General features: G+C 31.1%; 1 protein-coding gene across 2 annotated transcripts in view; it reads right to left on the bottom strand.

The window, feature by feature from the left end:
- Positions 1-3,138: 3,138 nt before the first annotated feature.
- LOC106692890 (putative ankyrin repeat protein RF_0381) overlaps positions 3,139-13,370 on the bottom strand; it is an 11,741-nt gene continuing 1,509 nt past the window's right edge. For both annotated transcript variants that reach the window (XM_014439124.3, XM_014439123.3), the window contains exon 2: positions 3,139-7,776. In XM_014439124.3, coding sequence (XP_014294610.1) covers positions 5,794-7,776 — 1,983 coding nt within the window. In that variant the 3' untranslated portion in view covers positions 3,139-5,793. The remainder of the gene's footprint in view (positions 7,777-13,370) is intronic.

Here is a 13,370-nt window from a genome sequence, read left to right as displayed (position 1 = left end):
AAAACCACTTCCGACTGGCGGGAGTATACGTAGTCGTTGGAACAGACCTTATGTTACTGAAATGGTTGTTCAAAAACGTCAATGTATTTTAGGCAAAGGTTTGTATGTAATGATGTTTTAATATTAAGCATAGATATTTTAAAACATCGATGTATTTTAGGCAATGGTTTGTATGTAATGATGTTTTAATATTAAGCATAGATATTTTAAAACATCGATGTTTTTCTAGTCGTAATTTATTTTTATTCTGTTGTTAGTGTGATGGTTGGAGGTCCTTTTTTATCCCACCACATTGTTGATAGGAAATTGTTTATACGTCAATTTTTTGTTTTCATTTAGTTACTTTTGGAAAAAAAAAAAAAAAAAAAAAATTAAATATTGGGACAAACGTAAAACATCGATGCTAAAAAAACATCGGCTTAAATACATCGATGTCAAAAACATCGACATCGTCATGTCGCATCCCTACTGTATACCATTAGGCGTTTGATTTTCGTTTTATTCTCTTTTTTTCCCCCTTTCTTTATTTTACCACCCCTTCTTGTCTCCATTTTCCTTAACCACGTTATTAGTCATGTTCACTATATTATTATTGTTGTTTTCAAAAATTATTTTTTTTTCTTCTATTCATTTCTTTTGTTAAACTTTACTTATATTTTGCATTTTTATCAATTATTATTGTTACATATATTTTCTTTCTCTCAATTTTCTTTTTCTTTCCATATTTAAATTTTTTAATTATTAATAACTAATATGTTCATACTTCTTTGCATATAACTTCATTTTTATTTTATTTCCTTAATTATGTTATTTTATCCACTTTTTCAATTATCTATGTATACATTTTATTTCCCACTTCTCTCATCACTTCATTTTATTAATTCTATTCTGTAAAATTATTCATTTTATGTCATAATGTTTATATATTCTTTTTTATTTTCTATACTTATTGTGGTCGTTATCTTGTTCTGTTCTTAACCTTGAAGAAGGCTAGAAACTCTAGCCGAAAAGTTGGCACAATTAAATAGGTTGCACCAACTTATTTGTGTTTCATTTTGACCGCAACCCCCAACCATCTTCTCCTCGTATTAGTTTTTAATGGTTAATGGCTATAATTATAATGGTTAACATTATTTTATTTAATTTATATGAGCAGAAAAATCAGGGATTGTACCCATAAACACTTGCGAACACCTTCAATTAAATTGAAAACCATAGTATTTTAATCGTGTATTTATTTTTAATATCCGATTTTATTTTTATGTTTATAAATGTTATGAATCCCCAACTCGTCTATTTATTACAAAACTTTACTCAAATAATTATTATTACATTTTCATTGATTTCGAAACAAACTATTGTTATAATATAGGTTTTGTTTTAATTATACTTATTATTGACAAAATAAAGTAAATGATATATTGGATGTGAGGAGCCTGGTTGATTACTTTACCCCGGGATGTAAGGAATCCCCAAGACAATGGCAGTGAAATCTTCCCGAGTACTTCGCAAGTAATTTAAAAAAATACTCATCATTCATAAAGAATAGTAATTGCTAGATTAAAATCTTCTGCACCTCATTTTCAGATCTTAAATACTGAAAAAGAAAATGGGAGGTACGCCGTATTAGCAAGTATAAAGGCCACATAAACAAGACCGAACTTCCTTGACAAAAACTAAATCCTTGTTCCAGCACCTTCATTATAGGTTCATGACGTCAAGTCATTAAGAGGGTCCCGTCTGCCACTTTTTCCTTATTGCACGATCTGTTGTGTTTCTAGCTCCGAAGAGGTATAATGATATATAAATAGAACCAGGAAAACTGCTGTATTTCTATGAACAGCTTTATTGCTTATTAATGTATTTTATAGTATTCTGTCTCTGTAAGCATAACCGAACATCCATCCATAACTTTATAGCATGCTTATGATAATGAATTTAAAGTAAATTATAAAAATGCATTAATGTTGGCGGGTTACAATATCCGATAGGATTTCAACTTTATAAGTACTCCACATCATGAAAGTGTACATTTACAGCCAATTAAAAACAAAACACAAAATGCTAATGGCCCACATAGCATAAATGTATGTATACAAATAAATGAACAAAACTCAACTGGTCCATAAGTTATTTTGTTATTCTAATATTTTTCTATTATAAAGTCCCTAACCTCCCAAACCTACTAGTTTCTAATCCCGCTTCCTCTTCCATTCCTGACAATCCTCAGAGGCTCCTGAAAAGAAGATGGCCATGAAACCTGCTAATGTAAAAACGTTATTTGAGTGCTACCAATGGGTAGTTTCTCTACACGGCTGTGTAGCACTCCATTATAAACTTACACCAAATTTACTGAATGTATCATTATGTATCATATGTTTATTCCGAATGTGGGAGAAGAGGCCAGGACCCATCACAGAGTTGTAGCTCCTACTGATTGATTGATCGATCATTATGTACAATTGTAAATTTCAAAAAAGATATAAATAAAAAAAAAAAGGTTTTGCACTCCTCTCTTTTTTATTTTACATCTTCTAATTAATTAAATTGAAGTTTATTTATAACTAATTTCCATATTTTATTATTAAGGTTACTCTTATTTATTATTCATGATTTGATGAGTATACATGATAATCTGTTTTACTTAATATAGCTATTTTACAAAATGGAAACTTTTTAAAAGAATATTTGAACCGACTTAGTAAAGTTCGAGGTACAAAGAAAACTAAATACTTACTATTCTTCTAAAATTGGAGGTTCAGATTATAGTCAGCGATACCACGAACATTAAAATTATGCCCCAAGTTATCACACAATGGTTTATTTTTCTAATTAATAATTTCATTATATGAGCTAACAACAAATAATAAAATATCTGGTGTGGTTTAGATTTCTGCTTTCATTGAAACTTCAAACCTCAAAATTAAAAGTGTTCATTTCTTTTATTCTTTCTTGGACGATCACAAAGGTTGGTTTCTAGGTTTTTAGTGCATTATTTCTTCAAAAAGGATCATAACAGGGAATAAAAGAGTTACAGGGAATAAAAGAGTTTTATTTTTATTTTTTAAAGAATTTGTTAAAGCCATCTCAAATCAAGTATGTCTTTTTTTTTGGAAAGCTTTAAAAGAACAAACTGGCTCGGATATAAACATTTATTTGGTTAATCTACTATAAAAGAAATAAAAGATGAATACAAGTAAAATAAATAGACCTTTTCAGATAAAATAAAATTAGATAAATAAATTAAGAAAACTAAAGAGACAAATTGACAAAAAACAAACCAATATAAAATAAATAATGGTAAACGAAAGTTTGATCCACTCAGATAGGTCAGAGAGAGATATTTTGCTTGTTGAGGTGTGTAGGTTGCAGTTCTGTAGCTAAATACACAACTGCAATAGTCCAAGGTTGATGTAGTGGCTCGTCGCTAGACAAAATATCCAAAAGCCAAGATGGCCACACTGCCACTTATTAAGGGCAGACAGGGTCTAGTTGTTTTCATGAATAATGCGAGCTAATTAATTAGCAGCAATTCATATTGCACTCAGAGGGCAGAAACTCAGAAAAGGTCTGTTTCCGGACTTTAATGTCTGTTAACAAACTCAAAAATGTCTAATCTATTACATTATAAGCGCAGACATTATAAGGCTGGTTAGAAACGATCATGGCCACTAATTAGCCGGAAATGATCTGAAACCGAAGATGGTCGGCCGATTGCTAGGCGACGTCTTAGCAACGATTATCAGCACTTAGCAACTGTCTCTATTACTTAATTATAACAACACAAATAAAATACACTTTTTTCATCTCAAATAACTGAATTCCAATTAAAATGATCAAAATAAAAATAAATATAACTAAATTAAACCCTAATACAACTCAAATACTATTTAAAAATTATTTACAAGGTAATAATAAATTAAGGCGTTAACAGGATTAGTATTATAAAAATAATCTATTTAGAAACTAATCGAGACATAAGCTTATCAGCTTTTGATGAGAAGGTCAGTAGCAAACTCTTTTATTTTAGGATGGTTTTTATATGTAATTGTTTTAGTAATTATTATGTACAGTTTTTATAAAACCATAACAAAGATTTGATTCATGTTGAGGTGCTGATTTGCATGATACAGTGAAGTTTTGCGAACTTTCTTTTTATGTATATTTTAAATTTATTAAAGTAGGAAAATGAAAAAAACACAACTAAAATAATTCAAAAAAGCTATTAAAGTAAATAAACATAAATAATAAATCATAAATACAGAGAGTTACTATACTTATGCTGTTTCCTACCTGTTCTGTCAAAAGTAGATATATTAAATAAGTCCTTAAAAGTAATCCTTAGATTACTTTTTCAAAGGCATAGTGTGCATACCAGTTATCAATTATACAGCTTCATAAAATATTATTACCTTTAATATATTATATGTTAGGGAGTGGTATTGGGTAATATAATCCTCAAAGTTACACAAAGGAACAAAGTATTTATTTACACTTACTATACCCTAATATTATACCTTCCACTTTTCGAAACTGATGAAAGTTATAACATTTTTATACTAGATTCACAATCTTTGCCGCTACAACCCATGAAGAGTCAGGGGTTCAGTACTTTGTTAAAAAGTACTGTTACTAGACCAACGGTTGTGCAAGGAGGTGATTTGGTCAGAATCACGCTATACATAATACAGTATTTTATATTACTTTATATGACACTCAGTACATTTTATTTCCTCATGGGCTATTTTTATAATTACGATTAGCTTTTATCCGAAGTTAATAATAATACTCTAAATTTCATTTAGAGCTAAACTTTATTTAATATTCAACATTTATACTTATGCTACATAAATATATAAAAATATAATATCATTTATTTATTATATTTACTTTAAAAAAGTAGATATTAAACTATATACTCCATTTAAGTAGAAGTTTGTATTTTCTTACTTCGGTTCTTGTCTGCTTATATAAAAGTATATCGTTATCATTCTTCAGATGATTAGAGTATGAAAAAACATCTATTTCTGAATCTTTTTTTTCCAACATAATTCACACATAAATTTCCTACTTTTTAACATAATTTAGAATGGATGTAAACATGAACAAAACTTCAGAAACCTTAAACAGAGGGAAAACATTTGTAAAGGATAAGATTCACCCTTTTATCTTTTATTGATCTACCTGGAAAACAAACCTATATGCCAACTTTCCGAAAATAAGCTCCAATGAGTGCCGCAAGGGATGCCTAAACATATCGGGGAAATACATATCTTGACCTTGAAGATAAGGGTAACCCCTTTGAAATTGATAATGGAAATCCCAATGTCGTATTCTGAAGGTTATGAATTGGATACAAAATACATCCCTCTTTCTCCTAATTACCTCGGATACAGTGAAAAATCCAATTAATTTCAAATAAAATAAGACCAAAAAAAAATACCAGTTCCATTTTTAAGTATTTCGACGATTTTTTAAATCACTATTTTGTTGATTACACCTTTTAAAATTTACTTCCACAATCGTAATGACTATTATGCCTTGACCGTATGAAAAATTGTTTAAATGAAGTGGTTCTAAAATGTCATTCATTATGGTTAATTTTTTTAATGCACTCTTAGGCCTAAAATTAGGGGATTTGGTGAATAAATTCTGTTTGTATTTATCACATTTGAATCTATATTAACAAAGTTTTAATGACAAGTAAAAAATATCAAATATAAAAAAAAAATACATAAATATATTATTTACACACACTAAAACTGTGTATTGTTTAAATAATAATCTTGGTGGTTATGATAAGTTGGTAGAACTAAGCAACTGAACCATGTTACTGTTGTTAATAATACGTGCTACCTCAAGAGGCGTTAAACCTTTGTCTGTTTTGGCTTCTTTATCTGCACCAGCTCTTAATAATATTTTCCCTATTTCAACTCGGTTGCTACGAGCAGCGAAGTGCAAAGCCGTCCAATTGGCATTATTATGAGACATGACATTTCCTCCTTTAGCCAGGATCGATTCCACTAGTGGTAAGTTATTTCTGATCGTAGCGAAGATGAGGGGAGTGTTCCCGTTAGTGTCTCTGGCCTCTTTGTCTGCACCGCCTTCAAGAAGTGCCTCTGCTGCCGCATCATAGTCTTTGATAATTGCATGAAGGAGGGCCGTGAGATTGACAACGTTCTTTATCTCAGTGTCAGCACCCGCTTTGATTAGTTCAGAAATCACTTCATCACCGTTGGAATACACAGACATAAAAAGTGGAGTTGAACTGAGTCTGGTTTTGACGTTTACATCCGCACCAGCATCAATCAATTGCTTCACTATTTCCAAATTATCTTCCTTAGCTGCAAAATGTAACGGAGTATATCCAGAGTTAGTTCTAGCCGAAGCATTACTGCCACGTAAAAGAAGTTCCTTTACGGCAGAAGATCTTTCTTTTATTGCTGCGAAAATGAGAGGAGTGTTACCACTATCATCTTTCGCATCCTTGTCAGCACCTGCGTCGAGAAGGATTTTCATTAAATTAACGAAACCTTTTGTAGCTGCTTCATGGAGAGCTGTGAACCCTTTTCCGGTCTTTGTTTCTGTGTTGGCGCCAGCTTTGAGCAGCTGAGACAAAGCCTCACTGCTGTTGGAAGTGACAGCCAACATGAGGGGAGTTGTACCCAGCCTAGTTTTGGCTTCGATGTCAGCTTCGGCTTTCAACAGTTCTTTTACTACGTCTTGTCGATTCTTCCAAGCTGCGAAGTGTAGTGGAGTCCACCCCAGTTTGTTTTGGGACATAACATCACTTCCGTATGACAGAAGTTCTCTTACTGCCGACAAGTGTCCATTTTTAGACGCGAGAATGAGTGGAGTATTGCCACTATTATCCTTGGATTCCTTGTCAGACCCTGCGTACAGCAGAATCTTTACCGCTTCCACTGACCCATTGGCAGCGGCCTCGTGAAGAGCAGTAAGCCCAGGGCCGTGCCTCGCCACAATGCTGGCACCAGCTTTGATTAATAGTTCCATTACGGGTTTGCTGTCGGAATAAGTAGCTACCAAAAGTGGTGTTGATCCATTATTAGTTACGGCCTCCACATCGGATCCGGCATCCAACAATGCTTTTCCTAATTGTAATTGATTTTTCCAGGCTGCAAAATGCAACGCTGTCCATCCTAGTCTGTCACGTGACATGATGTTTGCACCATGACCTAATAACAGTTTTGCTAAAGGTAAGTTACTGTTCTGTGCAGCCAACATGAGTGGTGTCTTACCCTCAGAGTTACTAGCATCATGGTCTGCACCACCATCCAGAAGTCTTTTAACCACATTATCGTAACCATTAGAAGCAGCTTCATGGAGAACTGTATTTCCACGCTTGTCCTTTATTTCGGTAGAGGCATTGTAGTTCAACAGCATACTAACTAAAGCACTGTTATTGTTAGCGGCAGCTAGAAAAATTGGAGTGCAGCCCATATCATTTGGGATATCTGTGTCTGCCCCAGCGATCAACAATTCCTTCACAATGTCTTTACTTTCTTTCCAAACAGCGTAATGCAATGGAGTCCAATCTTCTTTGTTTTTTGTATTAATGTTATCCCCTCGAGATATAAGTGCATACACGTCTTCTGGATACCCCTGAAGTACAGCGAGGTGCAAGGGAGTGTTTCCAAGACCGCTCTCTTTTTCATCTTCATCAGTAGAAGATCCTCTACTATTTACTTTGCTTTTGTTCTTCGAAGAGATAATTGGATCTTCCTTCTCATTTCCATATAATGTATAGCCATTGATCTGAAACATTTAACAATATTACAATTACAAAAATGTATTTATAAACATTACAGTATTATTTTCAATATATCGTTACTTTGCTTGAACAGTGGCGCAACCTATGCTAATGCTAATTCAGGAAAAGGGTATACAATTTTTAATTTTTTTTTTTTCATTGGCGTGACAGACCGTGGAGGTCCAAGCCCTCGCCCGATGTACTTAAGAAATACATCGCGCGTTTCCTGACGTGGTTTTCATACGGGGGGGGGTTCTTCTCTCCCACACCTATTTTTGTGAGTGCCACCCATTGGCTAACGGGCCACACAAATGCCCAAGGGGAGATTGTGAGTGAGTATTGCGTAATTTTTATACTTGAAAAAAATCCCGTGTAGGGGCCAGGCTCGATTTCGCAATCTATTGGATGGTAGAGAGACGCGTTACCACGCTGCTACTGTCACCCCCACTTTATTATTTATTAAAACTTTTAAATATACGTTTATCAAATATTGAGGTCAGACTTTATTCCATTTTTCTTATTTTTATTTTATTAGATATTTTGGTCTCTTAAAACTAAATTTATTAAACTAATGTTATTGTGAAGTTTTTAAGACAAAATATGTTCGATTTAAACAAGCTATGCTTGCATTGTAAATTACAAAAAAATTAAAGAAAAGTCGAAAAAGAACACAAAAATCACTATAAAAATTGAAAAAGTTTTTAAATAAGTTAAGAGTAAAAAAAACATAAATATTGAAAGGCTATGATAGAATAAATAGTAAAATTTTATAATTGTTATTTATTAAATAAAAAAAAATCTTGATTTTGTTGGATCGGGCCAAAGAACGATTTTTTTATCAGTTACGTCTTAAGTTAAAGATTGTTTTAGAGTGCTAACCTGTAGTAATACTATGCTTTGCTGATTGTACCATGACAGGGCTTATCTTTTAATTATCTTTAGTGCTATTATTTCCCTTTTTTCTATTTAATTATGACTTGATTACTGCTTTATTTTAATATAACTTACTTTGGCTGCTGGAAGGATCTTTTTCATGTTTAAGAAATCTTCAAGCGTCATTCTAACAACCCTGAAAGGTCATTCTTTTTTCTTTTCTTTTTTTTTTTTTGGATGCAAGAATGATGGAAACGAATTTTTCAGGTGCATAAATTGAGCCACAATTTAAATTGGCAAAATTAAAAATTCTATCTTGAAGCTACACCGATATATGGAGACGAAAATTATATGAGTTTTTGAACATTTATTTGAAAAATCTTGAAAACAAAAAATCACAGTTAATGAGCTATTTCCAAAATTGTATCTTGACTCCACACTGGGCCCCAGAAATGCAATCAGTTTTTGAACATTTGAATTAAAATATCTTGAGAACTAATACATCATTATATAAATATAAACTATTAAATATTATTTCATTTCCAGAAGTTTCACTTCTGTCAGCCAGTCCCAAGACTCCCACAATTGTTTTTTTATTATGCACGTATTTTTTCACTTAAATGAAACATATGTATTCTCCAACTTCAATATTTAACATTTCAAAACGAATCGTACTAGATATACAATTTGCACTGTACCGTTTTTATTTATTTTTTTTATTTCAAAACATCGTTAACCTCAAAAAGATACGTTGGCACTCCTTTCTTATTTATTTTTCGTCATCTTACAGTTGGTCGATTAGCAAACTTAATTAGTTTGGTCAAGCTCAATAAGGTAAAACTCACAAAATTTGTTCACATTCTCTTAACTTAAACTTCGCTGAATATGCCACCTTCACTCAACATGCAAACAGACATATCTCGAAAATTAAGACAACAAACTAATTGAGGAATCACACTGAGTAGATGAATTATCAAAGGATAATTTTTGAGGAAATGTGTTCCACACTACAAAACGTTCTGAACTATCAACTCATCCAAGGCAAGGCAGATAATTCTTACAGTAATAGTAAACTAGTAAAAAATTAGAAAAAGAAGACAAGAGGAGGCATTAATATTAGGATCGAATGAATTGCAAATGGGTAATTGTTTTCTTTGGGCTATGCCCTAATTGTACGTCTTATTTCCTAGTTGTAATTTATTTAGAAATTAATAGAGAAGTGGCCGATATAGATTACAGTGTTACACAGCAGCTTGTTATCAGTGACAAGTTAGGTTTATCATTAAACCTAATGTAGCTTCCTAGTATGCGGGTTGTCGGTGCAATATGTTGAAAATTACGCGTATATATATATATATATAATATTACTGTTACTAGACCAACGGTTGTGGAAGGAGGTGATTTAGTCAGAATCACACTGGACTGCAAGATTCTTACCCAATTAAGGGCACCCACTTTATGAGGCTGGGTGGTACAAAAATTTATTGAGCTGTTCTTGATTCTTATTTGGGTAAACTGTTTTTATTGTATTTATAGTATAATGTTATTTATATTTCAAATACATAGCGTTTAAAAAAAAAAAAAATCATCTGAAACTAACAGGGTAAAAATGAGATTCAGATATATGCTTAGATATAAATGAGCTGAAAAAAATAATTATATATTTCAGATATCTTTGTTTCCTCTTAATGCGGTTGGTGAGGAAAAGAAACGGGCAATTTATACAGCCCAAGTCGAATAACGAAATATCCTCTTTCAGTGTGCTAGCTTATTGTTGGGCTAAAAACATTTCGTGCTACCCTTGTCGAGCTAAGAATAATTTGCGGTTCCATCATCCTTAGAGTGGTTGAATGAGCAGGAAAAAAATAGCATAATAAGAAAAAAGCATAATAAGAGCTGGGATGCACTGCATATTTTCCGTTTCAATTTATGTATTTTTTTGTTTTCAGAAATTAGTATTTTCTTGTGTCACATCTGTTTATGCTTGTGTCACCCATTTTTTAAAACACTAAACTAGAAAACGATGCTACAAGTTGTGAATCGATTGAGGTAAATTATTATTTATTTATAATCTTTTCACGTTCTTAAGACTGGCTATTGTTTAAATAAAACAAAGCTTGTACAATTTAGTCTCAAAACAATCTTCTTTATAAGTCCAACGTTTCGGCCAATTCGGTCATCCTCAAGGACAATCTATCACAAAACAGTTTTTATTATATATATAACTTTTAAAAAACAACAAATTTAATAAAAAATGATCATACCTTAAATACAATTTTACAACCACATTAATTAAAAAAACAAACTATTATTACAAAAAAAGCTGTTTTGTGATAGATTGTCCTTAAGGATGGCCGAATTAGCCGAAACGTTGGGTTTATGAAGAAATATAGATTGTTTTGAGACTTAAATTGGAAAACATTTATTTTATTTAAACAGTAAATTTCTATATTAAATACAAATTTTAAAGTTACTCATTGAAAATAACTTAAGTTTTCTGGTTGTGAACGACCCTTATGGTTGCAACATCTTACAATAAATAAACAAATCTGTATGCTTAATTTATTTTATTTTTTATTACTCAGCATTAGGTGTACGAGTAAATCTGAATTTTTTTGTCCCAATGTCAACTGTCTACTGTTAAAACTGAATAAAATAAGATACACTTAAAAACTACGTATAACACAATATAATGAACATTTGTGAAGTGGATTTTTTCTTTTATTGAAAGTAACGTGATTATATTATGCCTGCATTTGGAAATTCTTCTAAGCTAACCTTCTTTAAATAATTATTTTTAAGAAATTGAGAAGTTTTCATATTTTCAGTGATGAATAATATTTAAATGAAATTTTAATTAGTAGTACAAGAATTAAAAGACAAATAAAAGCTTACCGCTAGTTATATTTTATATGTATTATAGATATTATAGTAATATAATTCACCATACTATCAAATTTATAGATTTCACTTAAATGGAATGAAGTCAACTTACCTTTTAATCCCGCAGCTGATGTTGGAACATTCTCAACAGACCAATCCGAAACAAATAAGAATCATTCTATTGTAATAAACAGTTTATTTTATTTATTGTTTGCTGTTCAACTCCCGGTAAGTGTTATATTACGATTGGGACACAGATAATATATGTAACATAATTGGCTGACCTGTTGCGCTGCCTATGTGACAAGCTCCACCATAAACAGTCTAAGGCGTATTAACAAATTAAAAAGAATGATGTTAAAAACGAAAACGTAACATATCGCATAACTAAAGCCTCTCAACTCTTTTTGAACAAGGTAAATTGATGGGGCTGAATTAATTTGAAAGCAGATTATGTTTACGTTTTGCTTAAATAACATAAATATGATTGTGCATAATAAATGTTTTTAAACCAGATAATTTCATTAAATTTACCAAAGCTTTGTGCCGGATTGATAACAAAGGAGTAAGGCCTGTTATAGAGTAAAATAACATGATGTGCATTAATCAAGTTCAACTTAACGATTTTGAAAATTAATTGGTTAATTGCTCCACCGAAAATAAAGATATTTAAGAAATTTAACAAAGATTTCAAATTGGATCGATGCAATAGTATCTTTCATTAATAACAACTTTCACTTCCCTATCAGAAAAATATTTTAAGTGTCTAATTATGTGGTAAAGACCTACTAAGAGAAAAAACAGTTTCTATTCCTAGTGACAGTTTTAAAACTATCCGATTATTTTTACTGGCTTAGTCTGAAATACATCATGTTCCTATAGTACAATAGTACTGGAAGAAGGCAGATGCTAAAATATCGCCCATATAACACAACTCTGCAACTAATTTTAAATATTGTTGGTTCCTAACACACTTGACACGGAAACGTATTTCTGGCTGATCTAGGAATCTTACTAATTAGATAATTAATTAACGAATCAATTTTTAATATCTCCAGAATATGCTATATTAATTAATTTATCTTGACTTGAGATTAAATAAATTAAAGTGTTATAGTTCAGGTTTTTCAATTTTAAATACATAATAAAAACTTCGATAGTCCGTTATGATTTAATTTTATTTTGGAGGTTGGATTACATCTTGAAATAATTACAATTATATTTTTAATTTACAATTTTAGTAACCCAATACCATTTTGTAATATTTGACTTGGGTTAAACAAAAAAAAATTTACAACAAGAAAAAGATTAATAAATTGATACGCAATATTAAACAAGTAGTTGCACAAGAGGCTGTAATAGGACTCACTTCAAATGTTTTATCCAATTTCTGTTTTGTATTCAAAATTATATTTAGGACATAAGTTTTGAGAGCATAACTACGATATTTCAAATCAAGAGAGAATTATCATTATAAATCTATCAGGCATGGAGGAAAAATATATTTTATTAAAAATCGAAACACTTATGAAGCCTCCAGTTGATTGAGTTATCAAGTCCATTTTTCAAACCTTTTAGGAGGAAAACAATACATGGAGAAACTTATACAATAGGAAGTAGAATACATAATTTTTAAATGTATCCATACAACAAAAAAAAAATAATGTATTTTTTCGTTGTATTCTCTTCTGAGTAAATGTTTGGAAGAAAAATTAAAAATCCTAAATTATTACATTTGCTGTTAAATTTTTTTCCTAACATTAAATTCTTGTTAATGTTACAACTTAATTTAAAATAATAGATATTTTATAATCAAAACAGGCGTCATTTTTATACATTATAT

The sequence above is a fragment of the Halyomorpha halys genome, unplaced genomic scaffold (genome assembly GCF_000696795.3).
Source record: "Halyomorpha halys isolate HHAL.00 unplaced genomic scaffold, Hhal_1.1 Scaffold75.1, whole genome shotgun sequence".
Taxonomy (NCBI): domain Eukaryota; kingdom Metazoa; phylum Arthropoda; class Insecta; order Hemiptera; family Pentatomidae; genus Halyomorpha; species Halyomorpha halys.
The sequence above is the reverse complement of the archived record's forward strand: the minus strand, read 5'-3'. Positions and strand labels throughout refer to the sequence as shown.